Consider the following 16,586-nt stretch of genomic DNA (forward strand, 5'->3'; position numbering starts at 1 on the left):
TGGGAGTTCTAGACCAGACCCAGTAAGGCCTTATGGCAATACAGAAGGTTGAACAAAGTCTGGACATCTGACCAAATGGTAGAGTAGTGGTCTAGCATGTGCAGAACCTCAGTCGTTAGCACCACGGAGAAGAATCAAAAATGTGGGAAAATAACAACTATGCTATGGGCTATTTAAACTTTTAGGGTGACCAAGTTTTCGCTTTACAATGAAGATTACTAAAGTCTGACTTTTTTTTTAAATGTTCACCTTGCAGAGGTGTAAAACAGAAAATATATTACTTTTTTCGTGTTGATACTCAGTTCTAGTGCAATGACTACAGCAGATGCTTTAGGGGGCTGAGGGCATATAAGCAACAAACCTCACAGGGCTAAGAGAGTTCCTCCAGATTTGCAATGCTCCTGTGAGTGGACTGACTGGGAAACAAACACAGCCTGTTCCACCTGGCACTACCTTTAAGATTTTAGCCAGAGGCTTGGGTCTTAGGTTTGGCTGGCCAATGGGAAAGGTGTCTACCTGAGTCTGAGGATGCTTTTTCTTCCAGGCAGCAATTGTCAGAGCTCAGGTTTTGTCACCACTGTGAGTCGCATCGAGTCTCTAAGTCCCACTGAAGCCATCACGAACCCCTGCCCTTGTTTTCCAAGCCAGACCATGCTTTCTCCTTCTTCACAGTACCAAGAGCTGCCTAGGCCCGAGGCCCACCTGCTCGCTGACTAAGCAGAATAAAACCAAAAGTATGAGACTTGACTCACAGTTGGCTCTCAATCTCCTCTAAGTATTTCAGTGTGGCTATAAAATTGAAAACAAACAAACAAACAAACAAAACAACAACAAAATCAATCCCCTCCAAAAAATCACTTGGGAGGCAGTGGCAGTCTGACCTATGTGAGTCAGAGGCCAGCCTTGTTTATCGAGCAAGTTCCAGGACAACCAGAGCTACACAGAGAAACGCTGTCTAGAAAAACAAAATAAAAACAGAAAAGGAGGAAAACACTTTTTTGTAGAAGTTAAAGTTGCTTTTTCTCACCTATAAGCAACTTGTAAGTAGCCAGATTGTCACTGTAGGGCAAAATAGGATGTCCCTGAGACATGTCTTAAAACTGACTGGCATCAAATATCTAGAGATGTGTTGGCTAATTTGTATGTGTCTATAAAATGGATATGAATACTAGGGTCCTGACATCTTAACTCCAAGCTCAGAACCATCATGTGAGTAAAATCTTATTTACTAGGCAAAGTGATGCTGTGGGGATAAGAAGCTGGCAAAACTCAACTTCACAAGGCTTTGAATGAATAACAGAAGGGTTAAAGTAAATTCAAAATGAAGAACCATTAATTATTTGTGATTTTTTAATATCAAGAGTGTTAGCAGGGATAAAGGATATTTAGGACAAGGCAGAGCGAAAACACGTCCTGGTCCACACATATTCACACAAACTCTCCTTGTGCCGTAGTTTCCTCTCAACTGACGCAGTCCCCGCGGAGGAGACATACTTACTGCTCTCATGATCGCAGAAGACTTGCTCTCCTATAAACGGTCAACGACGCTTTGGAACCAGGTGTCTCTTCAGGGAAGAGCTACCTGCAAGTTACACAGGCAATTCCGATGCTGCTGCTTTAGGGAGTCATCTCACAGGTCACCTGGGGCCTTTTGTGAGATGCAGTTTCCCAAATCACCCTGGCTTTTACAAGTTAGCTCTCCCTCATGGTTGGTCCTCCTGTAAGCAATCGCAATGAACTGATTTCACAGATGGATTCCTCTTTTGGCCTGTCACGGTCTCCTCTGCAGCAAATGGAACTTGGATCCCCTGAATAAGACACATAATAGCTCCCCCAATAAGTGATTCCTGGGGCATACAAACAAACAACAGTATAACATAGCCACAGAAACCAGAAGAGCATCACACCCAATACTTTAGTCATGAAGTATTTTTCCCTTGTAGTCTGGGTTTTATAGGTTTAGAATGCTAATATTCTAAGTTTTCACTTCTTACTGTTTTCTGGAAACATACATCCCTTCATGGTATACACACATGTACTTTATTCAGGACTGATTAAGTTAGAACAAAGTCAAGTGGAACACATTAAGGTGAATGTGCCTCCTTGGATTGCTTCAACATCTCTAAAATTCTAAAAAGTGGTTTCACAGCTATTATATTATGTTAAGGAAAGGCACTTAGAATTCTTTTTCAAAAGATGACAGTGTAGAGACTAAAACACTGATTTTTTTGGAAAAGAGAATCTTTGGTGATGACGCTCTTTGTTTTATATCATGAAAAATGGCGTTGCCTTTCATTAGCTTTCCCAGGTGTGTGGGGGTGGGTGGGGGTCCAGTGAGACTCCTGTGTTAAAAGACCATAAGATCCTGACTCCAGCAAGGGCCTCTGGTAAGGCTGCAGAGTGTCTCTTCTGTGGACAGGGGTATGAGATAACCTTCACGCAGGGAAAACTTTCCGTGGTCCTCTGGCCCCCAGAACTTTCAACAGGCAGCCCCTTTCTTTGGTAACGGGATAATTCACCTTGACAGAGGTAAGGAACGCCAAGCCATTTAGCAGAGTTCAGTGTGCCCATGAGATGCCAAGGACACTTGAGAAAGCACGAGTTGTAGGCTCTGGCCTCATAATCCCAATAAAGCAAGGCAGATGGTGGCTCACCGAAATCTGGGGTAGAAAGTGGAATCCTGTCTGCTCCTCACCAAAAAGGTCTTTAATTTTAAAGATTAGCTTATTTTTACTCTATGAGCATTTGCCTGTGTGTGCATGTCTGGTACCCACATAGGTTGGAAGAGGGCATCAGATGCTGTGGAACTGAGGGTGCAGATAGGTGAGAGGTGCTATGTGGGTGCTGGGAATTGTGCATGGGTCCTCTGGAGATCACCAGTGCTCTAAACTAATGAGCCACCTCTCAACAAGCAATGCTATACAAGCAGTGTGAGGGAAGCATCATCGAGGGCACGAAGGTAAAGCAAGCAGCAGAAAAACAAAACTCTTTCGATAGTATAAAGACCCAAGAAGCTCCCACATTAATAATACACAAGCAATTTCTATAAAGGAAATCATGAATGAGGCATGAAAGATTCTTGGAACTGAAGACCATTCGTATATCTAGAGTAGCAAGCTTGGAAGACTGAGTGGAAAGAATGGGCAGAAAAGAAGTTTTGAAAGAGAAGGCAAGAGATGGGGATGAAAGATAATAAAATTAAGCATCAATAACCTAGAAATTTCTATACAGAAGAAAGGGAACCCAAAAGAGAATGAGAAATATTAAGAAGCCAACTGTGGGAAGGATTATAAGCTTTGTCACAGGTGAAAGCAGTCTTGGCGGGCTTTGCCCTTGGACACACCATGGATACTCCCTGAGATTAACCTTGAGATAGACTGGGTGGAGCCATCCTGGGCCTGGAATTTAGGAAGCGGGCCTGGGGACTCCACCTGGACTATTGTGTTTCTAATTGACCCTCACTGGGAGAGGGAGACCACCCCTTGCACGTGACAGACAGGCAGGCGGAGAGGACAGAGAGGAGCAGCAGGTTTAGACCTGGCTTGAGCGCGTGGGGGAAAAGGATCAAGAAACAGGCCTGACCAGCAAGCAGACCAGAGACACCTAGGGACCCATTGCATGGAACGGATACCGGAAGGTTCACTCTTTTTTCCCTTTAACCTTTTTTCCCTCTTGTGTAAGCTAGCTGGGTTGTATAATAAAGTTTAATTGTTAAGAGAAAGAGCCAACAGCCAACTTATGTTTGCTTATAATTGTGCCCACGTTTGAATGACAGAACAGCTACAGGATAAGATACATTTATGAAAGATCAGTGTTAGACTGCTGGGAGCTTGAGTAGGCAGCTACAGCTTCCTTAAGTCATATTTTGGATGAGAAGAGTAACATACTGCACGCTGAGCAGCAGGCATCTGGTGAGAAACTTCCTTTCTGTTTGTATCAAGCGCTGTGCACATTCTGGGAAAGGACAGACCGAAATACCCCGGATTGCGTATCAGTAGCCCTGTCCTGTGAACCATTTATCACTCCTGAAAGGCTGCCCCACGCTTCTGTCCAAATTCCACGTCCCATTTTACTTTATGACTCATTCTGAAAACTGGGCAAATATTATCTGAGCAGTGACTAAGATAAGGAGTTTCCCAGCATCCTGAGGCTTGGCCATGAGCGTCATGAGCCCCTTCTGTTTTGAAGAGCATCCTCAAGGACTTTTGTCCTTGTTGAGAAGTTGTGCCCATGTGCCCTGGACTCTGTCTCTCTCCATCATTTCACTGATAAATGCCATGAATGACTTAATTGCGCCCCGCCCCAAGCCCCTTCTACAAGCTGAGTCCTTGCCTGCTCCCAAGATGCTCTAAAAAGATTTCATCTAGCTCTAATGAATTAACTTTCTTTTTTGTTTGTTTTGTTTTTTGTTTGTTTTGTTTTGTTTTTTGAGACAGGGTCTCTCTGTGTTAACCTTGGCTGTCCTGGGCTCGAGTTGTAGACCAGGCTGTCCTCGAACTCACAGGGATCCAACTGCCTCTGCCTCCAAAGTGCTAGGATTAAAGGCGTACACCCACCACGCCCGGCTAAATTAACTTTCAATGCAAGCATGCTTATTATAGGCTGTCAAAACACGTTTAAAAATGAGAATATCCCCATTACTTGCAAACATGTTTGTAGAAAAAAAAAGAAAGAAAGAAAAAGAGACAATAACAGAAACCCCCAGAAAGAGGATGTTTCTCTATGAAAACAAAACAAAACAAAACAAAAAAACAACTCGACACCTGAACTGCAATATAAAGAGTGGCTCACATGGCATGCATTCTACATACTGTGATTAAGGGCACATTGTTGAGAGAGAGCCAGAGCCACAGAGAGCCAGCCAGAGCTGGAAAGAGACAGAGACAGTGCTAGACCATGTAAATGCACACGGGGGACAGAGGGGCATCTTCATCAATTACTTTTCCACTTTATCTTTTATCCTTCTAAACCAGCATACAGCATGTTAAACACCATTAGGACATTTTTTTTCCTCACAAAGTATATTTTCTGGTTCTCTTATTCTCCCTCTGCCCCACACATCTGTTCTCCCTTCATACTTTTGGTCTCTTATACTTTTGGTCTGTTTTGCACAATCCCCATCTACTTTTTTTTTTTTTTTTTTTTGAGACATGGTCTCTCATTTAACCTGAAGCTTTCTGATTTGGGTTAGAATGGCTGGCCAGCAATCCACCCTCCTGCCAAGATCAGCCAGTTTCTGTTCCCCCGTGCTGGTGTGAGTTACCATGCCTGGCTTTTACCAGGGAACTGTTGGTCCAAACTCAGGTCTCCTTGCTTACATAGCAAACACTTTACCTACTGGACCACTTGACCAGCCTTTTCCCTTCCACAGCTACCATTTAAAAAGAAACCCCAGACTAGTCCTACCTAGGTTGTACTGCGATATAAAGAAGAAGAAATATAATATATGGATTATTACAGTACAATTAATGATGGATTTTCTCAACTTTCTGTGAATGCTGCTTTTACAGTTGAAGAGGCAAATGTGTTATTTTGAACATTCGTGGATAAGAGAATGAATTAACACGCACTCCTTGGCTTAATGATACCCCATCATTAAAGTCTGACTTAAAATTAGATGTGAGAGAACTCCTCCTCTTAAACTTAAATCCACAGCCTTAAAGAACACCACAGCCTTATCTAGCCCTTCCCTTTAAAGAACTAACTGGGTTTCACTGACATTTTCTTACTGCTCTCAGCGTTCCCTGAGGGAAGGCAGCATTGTTTCTGCTGGGTAGATAAGAAAATGCAGAGAAGAAATGAGCTGAAGTGCTTGAGATTATTCATCTAGCCATAGCTTTGGGAAGACAATGCTGTCCTCCAGAGTCCACACCAATACTTTAACTAACAGCGTCAATCTTCGCAGGAAGAAAGTGCACACTGAATGCCCAGACACTAAATATGTTTTACTGTCCTCCACACAATGACAGTTGTATTTCAGAACTCTCCCGAAGGCAGATCTTTGTCTTTAAAAGGACACAAGGGCAAAAGTTTGGCACAACTAACCCCTACCGAAGAGTTTAAAGTGATTTCTTTTATTTCCTCCAGTTCCATTTATCATGAAAAATGGGCCTTCTGGCTGTTAAGTAATCGGAGTGCTGGTGTGACGCCATAAATAAATATCCATGCTTGTGGTACAGAGGTAGTAGGGTTTAGGGGAATCATGGGAATACCATTTTCTTAAAAGTAGCCCATCTTCTTTTTTTCCTAGCTGCTTTGTACTTCTTATTTATTTTTAAATTTTTTTATTTTTTACATGTACATTTATATTATTACACATATATACAATAAACTACCTCTAGCAAGAAGAACAATGAAACAATCAGGAGTTATATAAATGTTAAGTAGCTCATCTTTAAATGAATCTACAAATTATGTTTGCAATTTGCTCTTGAGAGTACATAAGCAAGACACAGTTCTGGATAAACAAATAAATAAATACATAAATAAATAAATTAATTAAATAAAGTTCAGGCTCACAGAAGAAACTGTCTAAGCAGAAAACGTTAGTATTGGCCCTGTTACTTATCAATTCATGCAATAATTTTAAATTAATTAAAATTTCAACACATAAATCGAGAAACACATAGATGGTGAATATGTCATTTCAAAAGTATACTTTTATATGGCCCAAGGTGTGTTTTTACATGTTTATATAGGCACCAAAGTTTCAATTTTCTCTTGGTCTACAGATTAGATAGACCAGCATTAGTTTATCTATAGATAGATTCAGCACTGCTTCTTATATTAGAGATTTTTGCTGTGCAGTAAGGCTTGGGCAAATTAAATAAAATCACTGTATGGGGGTGCAGCCATGAGTTGGGGTACACAAGTGCCTGCAGATGTCAGAGGATAACCTCGTACTTTCCACTTTTTGTCTGAGACCGGGTGTTGCTAAAACTTCCTCCCTAGAGAGAGACAGAAACAACGTCTACACTTCCTCCTAAGGTACCAATGACAACATTCACCCTGGAGAACCAGCAAATCTATCAGGCTCACTGGCAGCAGGATGGGTATGGGGTTATGGTTGACTGCCTTAAGCCATCCACACTGGAAAGTCCCCACCCCTGCACAGATGAGGAGTCCCGCATGGATGCTCACATGGCCACACAGATGGCCATGTAAATGGACCCCACCTTCTCTGGGATCACGTGCACTTAGGATCTTGCTGCATATGTGGCTAGGGCGTGGAGCTGGACACATGGGTGGGGGGTCCTCTGCCTCTCACTGTTCCTTCTTCAGTGGGTAACAACAGTCAGTCATCCCAGCTGTGGTGACCTCTTCTGCAGCTGCCACAGATGAACTCAAGAAGACAGAGGCAGTTTAGCCAAACAATTTAGCTAGCACAGTTCTGGGTCTGTCTCCCAACTCCCCGCAGCTGGGATTGCAGGTTCCTAGCAGCTTATGTGAAATCCGGAGATTTTACTCTAGTCCCTATGATTCTGAAGTGCGTGCTTTACCAACTGAGCCACCTCTCCAGTTTTAGTTTCCTGTTTAAATCTTAAAAAGAAACACAGGAGAGAAAGGCACTGAAGATGGAGCTGGGGACATGGGAGGAGCATCCGTGAGATCACTGAGTAACTACCCTCAGGATCTTCTTTGGAAGCCGCCATATTGAATATACATATATTAAGTACTGACGCCCAACTTTGACCATCTGTCTTCAGATATTTCTTAAGCAATACTGGAATTCTTCTCATATTAGAAATAAGGGGGGGGGGTAAGAGCCTTTGGGCTGTGAGAAAACATACTCAAATTTAGGTCTACTTGCATTTAAAGTCCCCTCTAGGTTTTATACCTTCTACTTTCCAGAATGAGATTCCTTTTTAATTTTCTTTTTGGTGAGGTTCACTGTAACCCAGGGGTGGCTTGTAAGTTACTCTGCTCTGCTGAACTGTGCATCAAAATTTCCTAACTCACTTGACCAAACATACTTCAAATTACTTCATTTTCAAATACTGAAAATGGGTACGAAATATACTTTAATGTGAGTGCTTGAATTTTTTAAAGCCATGTTTCTGCTGTGGTATCAGAACCAATCCTCTGAGCCACTCCCCTGTGCTTGGCAGCCAGGCTGTGCCAAAAAGATACATCTTCAAATGCCAGGACCACACTAAGTAAGGCAAGGTGATTGTGCCAGGGAGATGAGACAGGAGCGGGGGCTGAGATGCAGAGTTCTATCCTGAACTTCAGGCACATTCTGAACAACAACATAATTGTTCCATGTGGTGGAAGTTTCTAAAGGACCTTCCTGGAGCAAGGGAGAGGAGAGGTTAACCGTGGTCATAGGAGCATGGCCGCCATTCTCAATCCCTCACCTGCATGAGGTAGTCTCCTACACTGATCTGCAAAATAAAGGTCTGCATGAGCCAGGGTTAAAATTTCAGCAGTTCCCTGAAAGGGATACTAAGCAGGGAAGGTTAGCTTCATCGCAGCCTGAGGCTAACAGCAGGAACAAGTATCGTCTGAGGGTACTTGCTGAGGGCGAAGGGTTAACCTAGCTTTCCTTAGAGCCTGGGGAGGAGGAGAGGAAAAGATGCCATTCAGCAGTTGGGGGGACCTCTGTTGTTGGTCTACAATGAGCCCTGCCCTAAAGGCATGTCTGCAGAGGATGTGAGGAAGACAGGAAGCTACAGACTAGACTACCACTGGGTGACATTTGTTTTCCAAGTGAGAACCTTTTACAAAAACATGATGCATCTGTACATCTCCTGCCTCCTGTCTGAGCAAGCACAAAGCAAGATTTGTTGTGATTGTGCTTTGAAACCGTTGCTCACGAATGAATCAAGCGGATATCTGCATCCTCTGAAGCCTGGCTATATGTGAGAGCTACGTGCCATCGCTGATGCGGTCTCCCAACGATGCTAAGCACACATACATCCTTGACATCCCCTTCTGATCAATAAGCTATAGACCATTAGTTAGAAGCTAACGGTTAGATGGGTTTGGTGTACAAACTCACTCTTCATTTATATAATTTTCACAATCTTCTTCTATCTCAGCAAAAACTAAAACTGCCTGATTGTTTCTCCGGGCAACTGTCAAGCCTCGTGCATCCTTGAAGCGCAATAAACCGATGGAGTGGAAGTCAGCTTTAGAAAAGGCAATATTACGGGCAGGAACTGGCTGTCTGAGAATGGGCCACCACTGGTTCATAAGAAGAAATGCACCCCTTGGATCATACTGAGCACAGCATTATGGAGGGAGAGCTGTGTGTATTTAACAGCCAATACTAGAATGACTTTATTAGCATCATAAGGATGCACAAAATCTTCAACAATGTGGTATTAGACCAGGCTATTCCTTCTTGCAATCAGAGGCCAATTAAAATGGTTTAGCTGATCAGGTGATCAAATTAAAGTTAGGCATGCATCCATCCCAAGTCACAACTACTGAATAGTAACAAGCATGCAAATTAGATACCTGCTTCCTCAAGTGATTAAAAAAAAAAAAAAAAGACAGTAAACAAAACCCAGAGAAGGAGACTTGCATGGCAGCTACTCAAAAGCAGATTTGGAAGTCTTATAATAGCTTAATTTATGGGGGCTCTGGTGTTTAAAGCTTTACCCACATGACACTAACAAGAAATATGATTCATGTTAAAGTCTGTTGTACCTTTAATAAGAACGGCAAGAAACACCAAGAGCTACTGCTGAGCGAGGGTGCAAAGAAGAGGCCATGGCTCGGGTCCAGATTCATCATTAGGTGTGGACATGGGAGCTATTTCCCCAGACTGATGTCTGCTGTTGTGAGAGACTCTCTGAAAATATAATTTATAAACATGCTACTGTGGAGATAACTCTACTGCCATTGGCAGTCCTGTGGCAAAAACATTTAGAAGAAGAAAAGGAAAAGAACAAGATGCCCTGATTACTATATTAGGCCAAGCACTTCATCTCATCTTTGAAATTTAATTAACATAACCTTTCTTATTTTTTGAGAAAACTATCAAAAATTTCACTGTCATAAAAAGTGGCTTGCAATACTATGTTTTAATTAAAATTGAATAAGCCTTCCAATTAATATTAAAATTTTAAAAGCCTAGCTAGCAATCGTACATTATTAAAAGCTGCATTGGTTATGTCAAAGAAATTAGCATTTGATTTTTTTTCAGGTTCACTGTCAAATTCTTAAATGATCAGTCTTGAAACTCGAATTCAAATGTTAATATTTCAGTTGCCCAAAGCCGAGAGTGCAGTAAATGCAGAATATGTTCATTGACTGCAAGTAAGTTAATAGACCGCAAATGTGTTGAGATGCTTATATAAAACAGATTGTTTTATTTACCTCTAAAGAAAACAAAACAAGCACACCCCGCCCCTGCCCCAATAACTCCATAAAGCCAACATGCCAACAATCCAACATTCTGGAAAGACAAAAAAAAAAAAAAAAAAAAAAAAAAAAAGCTGTATTATTACTTTGGGGAAAAAAAGAAAAAAAACCAAGAGCTTCCAACCCTCTACCATTCCACAAAATGCTTGTGACCCAAACTTGAAAAGTTTCACACTTTCAAGTTCCTGTCTAAGAGGAAACAAAAATCCTTAATCTGGTGTGAGTTTGCAGCAGTCATTTTATCTTTCTGATCTTATTTTCACTATGCTTCTCTTGGTTTATCTTATTTTTAATTGCTGCGGAGTGCTGCAGGAGGGAGTATCAAAGTCTCTGTAAATGTTTGCCTAGAAATGTGACTAACATCACAAGCCGGTAAAAATACAAAACCAGAGATTTCAAATAAAATCGCACATTCTTTCAAATTCCCATCGGAGGGGAGGGGGAGGAGGCGGCAAAGAAAACAAAACGAGAACACAAAAACTTGAGTCATTCCAGTACATCTGCAATGACGGAGGCTAGAAAGGTGCGAACACCAAACAGGAGCCTGGCCTGAGCTCCCCTGCCGGCAGGATGCTCAGACAACAATAGCTAGGATGGGGCTCCGCTTAAATCGCTACTTTGCTATGTCTGGCAGTGCTTGGAAAAATAACCTATCTCGAAAGAATGACAAAACAGAAATGCATGCTTTAGGCTACCAAGGAGACATCCTTCCCTTCCTCCCTCCGATTTTCAGTCGCCACAGATTCCCCACCGCGGACCTAACGTAGGGCCGCCACTAAGCAAGTTCCTGCGCAAGTACTTTTATTTCCCGCAGCCCTCCACCTGCTTGCTGGGCGGCGCTCGGCGTGCCACAGCCACCCCTCCGGCGACCCCCGCGGGCTGCAGCAGAAGGAAAACCGTGCGCTGGGCAGGGCGGGGGCGGGCGGCTGCCGCGGATCCGGCCCGCTACCGCCGCAGCTCGGTGGCCTCCCATTGGCCGCGACGCGGGCGGGAGGCTCGGGAGGAGGGAGGCGGGGGCGAGGGCGGCGGCGGCGGCGGGAGGGAGAACGGGAGGCCCGGGCGGTGCGTGCGGCCAGGCGGGAGAGGGGCTGCAGATCGCCCGGGTCGCACCAACGGAGACCCTTCGGGGTGCGCGCGCGTGGTGAGGACTAGGCAAGCCGGTGCCGATGCGCGCGGACGGCTAGGGGCACGGCCACGGCGATAGCACCAGCGCCGCGCAGCACCCACCCCTCCTTTCGTACCCGCCCCCCCCCCCCCAACACACACGCACGCGGCCGCAGCCGGAGAGCAGTCTTCCAAGTGGCCAGGGAACCGGGAAGGAGGCGCCGCGGAGGCCTGGCCAGAGGGACCGTCGCCCTTTGTGGGCGCAACGCGCACGGCCGCGAGCGCCCTTCCCCCGAGGCGCTTTACCCCCCCGGAAGCTTTGTCGCACCGCTTGGCCCCGGAGAGGACGCCAAGAGAAAGGAAAAGCAGGGGTGGGGGAGCTCCTGAGAGCGCCACCCGCCGGGCTTCCACCTCCTTAGCCTCCATCCGCCGCATCTCTAGGGCTGCCTCCGCACTCCCGGCCGGAGCCCAGCCGCCTGCGCTGCGGCCCGCACACACGCACACGCGTGCACACACAGACACACACACACACGCACACACACACACTCACTTCTCGGCGCGCACGCACGCCCGCCCTTCTCCCCGCCCCCTCCCCAGCTCCTTGATCTCCCGTCTGTTTTATTACTCCTGGTGCGAGTCCGGCGGACTCCGAGGCCCGCTATTTGTTACCAGCTCGCTCTCATTGGCGGGGAGCGCAGAGGAGCGGAGAAGGGGGTGGGGAGGGGAGGGGAAGGGAAGGGGTGGCCACTGCCCGGAGCCGTCTCCGCGCTGCTGTTGGTGCTGCCGCTGCCGCTGCTGCTGCTGCTGCCGCCGCCGCCGCCGCCTCCGGCTCCTCGCTCGGCCCCTCTCCGCCTCCATGTGCCGGATAGCGGGAGCGCCGCGGACCCTGCTGCCGCTTCTGGCGGCCCTGTTTCAGGTACGCGGAGGTCCCGGGTGGGTCGGGCTGCAGGCGGGGTGGGGCGTGAGGCTCCGGGTCCCTTTGTTCCCCGCGCCGCTGCGGGGCCGGGCTGAGCACCCGGGAAGGGAGGTGCCACACCGCGCGGCCAAGAAACTGCACAGGCAAGGAGCTCCGGCCGGACTCCCGGGCCAGCCTCCCTGCCAGCTGCTCTACCGCGCCTTCTTAGGCGAGCCTCGGTCACAGGGTCTCCTTGGCTTCGCCTTTGGGCCAAAGCGAGCTCGAGGGATGTCCCCAGGCAGCAGAAGGATGAGGGAGGATAACTCCTACCTAGGTTTTGTAGTTTTCTGTGCTTCTCGTTGCCTCGCATTGTACTTTGATCCGATATTTTCTGTTTGTTTTGTTTTGTTTTGTTTATTTCTTTAGGGAGGGATAGCGAGTTTGCACTAGGAATTCTCACTCTGGTGTCTTAGTTACAGGACTTGCCTCCACCCCACCCCGCTCCGGCACCCGCGCGCCTCCTGGTGCGCAGGGGCGCCTTGTGTCCTATTGTCTTTATCCCAGCTCAGAGTTGCCTTCTGGCCTTTGGATTCTCTTGCCCTGGAAATAGTCTATGTCAGTCCCACTTGGAAAGCTAGTCTGGTCCCCTGGCACAATGAGTGTCTGCCGGTAGGCGCTTCAGCATGCTTGTAGCCTCCGCATCCTTAGTACTAGACCGGGCGAGAAGTCCCCATTACTTAGACATATACATATACATATACATATATATATATATATATATATATATATATATATATATGTACACATATATATTCTTAATAGCTCTGCCTCTACCCTGCGTGAGTCCTGGGGACACAGTTGCCAGGAGCTACCCTCACTTTTCCCACTCTTCGGAGAGTGCCAGCAAGCCCTTTCATGAATGTACTTTGAGGCTTGGCCCCCGCTGGAAGCACCTGCTCTAGGCAGGTCCCGAATTCTCTCGCCATTCCGCGACTCGGGCCGCTGTCCCAACTTTCCCCGGGCGTCGCAGCTAAGGATGTCCCTACCCCAGTCCGGGTCTCACTGGCCATGCCACACAGCCTTGGATGCGACCCTTGCTCTGGGCGGGGTCTAGGCGGGGATCCCAAGTCTGTCCCCATTTGCAGTAGGGTCCCATGGAGGCTGCGGGAGAGGGGTGTGTCTGCCCTCGCTGCGCGGCAGAGAAGCCCGCCCCAGAGTTTCCTACACACTCCCATCCATAGGAGCGGGTGGCCAGCTGGGTGGTAGCCCCAAGTGCCGGCGAGGCTCGGAAGTGCTACCCCGCGGGTAGTCGGAGAGGGAGATGGACGCAGATGGTGATATTTGCTCCTCTCCCGGGTCAGGGCCTGGGCACCCTGGCCGCAGGGCTGGACAGTGTTGAGGTTACCGAGGCGGGACGGGGCCAGCGCACGGTTTCTCACTCTTTCTCTAGCCGCCCTGGAGAGGGGTTTGGACCGCGCCCGTATCGAGCCCTGTCCATGGTGCGCCGCGCTGCAGCGTGTGGCCCTGCCCAGCCCTGCTTTCCTAGCTGTTCCAGGGTCGCGCTCTCCCCAGCAACCCACTCCTAGGCCTCCTGGGGCCTCAGATTCCCTTCCCCTTTCTTGGATTTCTCCTTTTGTTCTTTCTTCTCCTGCTGGTCTTGCTCTTCCCCTTCCCCCACTCACCAGCTCTCCACCCTCCCCCAAGGCTTTCCTGACTCTGGGGTTTCAGAACTATTAGACTAGACATTTTTGGCCTCTGCAGTTTTGGAGAGTGGATGGAATTCTTTCTAACTTGGAGGAGACCTGCCATTCACTTGCTAACAAAAGTGCCTCCTGTTATAAAACCGCCCTTTCTTCTCACAGCGCACACTCCTCATTCCTTCCCCTCCTGTCACTTCATTTATTGTTTCTTTTTTAAGTGTTTTTTTTTTTGAAAGAGGTTGGACCATAGGAGCAGAAGGAAAAGAGTTCTGCTTCCAGCCTTTGAAGTTAAGGGGAAGAAGACTAGACAAACTTAAGAAACCTTGTGTATATTGTATATTCTCTCTCTCTCTCTCTCTCTCTCTCTCTCTCTCTCTTTCTCTAACAAAGGAGACATCATAAATCAAAAGGTCTCACTTTTCAAAGCAGGATTTTTATACATCATTGAGTGGATTTGCTTCGACACCAGCTACAGATGATTATTTTGTTGATAACTTTTTATTAATATAAATTTAATCTCTAGTCAAATATTGGCCAGTGACATTGGGGCATGTGTTGGTCGCTAATGCATGGAGAATCTTTCCTTTTACCCATCCGTGTTGAAGTCTGGTTAAATTTTGGATATCCCTTTTTCGTTGGGCGTTGAAATGCCATTTGTAAGCATTAGCCATTAGCTTAACATTTTCCATGCATGCTCTTTCTCATTGTCTTTGTGCTGATGCCGACTTTGAGAGACCATCCTGGTGGTGGAGAGGGATGCAATAACTTCACCGAGGAGTACCGCAACAGCCTTCCAGTTCACGAGGGCAGTCACAATGGGGGGACGTTGAGAGGTCATTAGGAGCAGACATTGCAGTTCTGCCTCCTGGGTTTTAGGGTTAACTGCGCCATGTGGATGGTACAACCGAGATGAGCAGTGACTTTGAGCTAAAGGTCTGCTTTGCACTCCAGAGCAATAAAGATCTATCTGCAAGGTGAACGTGGCCCCTCTGCAGTCATCTGCTATTGAAAGTCTCTAGGTGCCTTTTCCCCCCCTTTCCCATGCAAACTAAGCAGCAAAGGTTTTAGAAAAGAGACCGGACAGGCGATTAGTGTAAACACAGAGCCACCTTATCTTTTCAGACCAGTTACATAGCAATGAGAGAGCTGTTGAGAGCTCTCTAGACCTTTGATTCCTAACAGAGCAGTCCATGTCCCTTGCTTTGCATGCCCGGGTTTTATTTAGTTATGCTTCTATCTAGCTTTATGTAAGTCTGATTAATTTTACATAACAAGATAGTCACCTTCCAAGATTTTCTTCTTCTCTCCGTCACTACAGTTGAAGGTGTCAGCATTGTCTTCCACATAAAATGAAACAGAATTTGAACATGAAACTTTAGTGGCTGAGGGGCAATCCATTATGCCTTAAAGTTATGATTAGCATCCTTTGCAAAATACGCAAGGAGCTTCCAAACCATTTCATAGACTTGTTGTTAGGGGGAAATCAATTTTACTGTTATTACCAACCCAGTAATTAATAGATTAGAAACCTGTTTTGTTTTTCTAGCTCACAATTTAATTGCACAGCCTGTTGTTCTAATTTAAATACACGTGATTGCATTACATAGAATCAAGGCCAATACTTTAGTGTTGGGGAAAGGAAATCTAGAATCTTTGTTCGGTCCCAGGTGGTTTCAACCCTGGATGAAGATTTTTGAAAGAAATGCATAGAGTATGGCTATTTCTCACCCATCCATTGGGCACTCATTTTGCAAATGTTAGTATTCAGCACTTAGAACACATAAGAACTAAGCTTTGTTTCAGGAAGTGGGAAGTCTAGGATTCAGTGATGGCTTCATGTAAAAAAAGGATTTCTTTGCAGTGTTTGATTTTTATGTGCCCTTGTAGGCTAAGTTCTTGTGAAAGTAAGACTGTTTGTTTGGTATTCACGTTTGACTTTGCTCATTGATCATAGCTGTGTCTTGTTTTGCCTTTTGCTTGGGCGAATCAGGCTCTTACCAGGAGGTGATCCATTCAGAATGTACTGGATGGGACATGAAGAGTGACCATTTCTCTCTCCTAAAATGTTTACGGCTATTGTTTGAAAAAGACACATAGCACACATCCAGGCCTCAGTTTCAAGCTCAGATTGTTCATGGAGGGTACAGCCCATGACTCCCACACTTTTGTGAAAGTCTGCGCTGCCCTTCCGGAAGTTCAGAAGGAAATGCTCCTGAACCTTCCTGGAATGGATTAATTTGGTGACAGTATATTGTACTCAACTGTCCTTGATATTTTTCATTTAAAAAATTGCAAGCCATAAGTCTGTTGTGCCTCATTAAGATTTGGGGTTATTAATCGGGAAATGTTGAGAATCAGAGCAACATTTAATCTTGTTTCAAAATGCTGCTGCTGCTTTTTCCTGATCTCGACTGAAGCAGATCCCATCCTGTCTTCCAGGAGGAGCTTCTCAAGTCAGAAGAGTGATTTTAAGGAAAATCAGAGATGTTATTTAAGAAGAGGAGTGTTTATGTATA

The 16,586-nt window shown here is 45.9% G+C and overlaps 1 protein-coding gene across 1 annotated transcript in view; it reads left to right on the forward strand.

Annotated features, from left to right (window-relative positions):
* The first annotated feature begins 11,420 nt into the window (after positions 1–11,420).
* CDH2 (cadherin 2) overlaps positions 11,421–16,586 on the forward strand; it is a 222,140-nt gene continuing 216,974 nt past the window's right edge. The window contains exon 1 of the mRNA XM_084779631.1: positions 11,421–12,391. Within this exon, the coding sequence (XP_084635757.1) occupies positions 12,332–12,391 (60 nt within the window). The 5' untranslated portion in view covers positions 11,421–12,331. The remainder of the gene's footprint in view (positions 12,392–16,586) is intronic.

The sequence above is a fragment of the Acomys minous genome (assembly GCF_964271855.1).
Source record: "Acomys minous genome assembly, chromosome: 4".
Lineage (NCBI taxonomy): Eukaryota > Metazoa > Chordata > Mammalia > Rodentia > Muridae > Acomys > Acomys minous.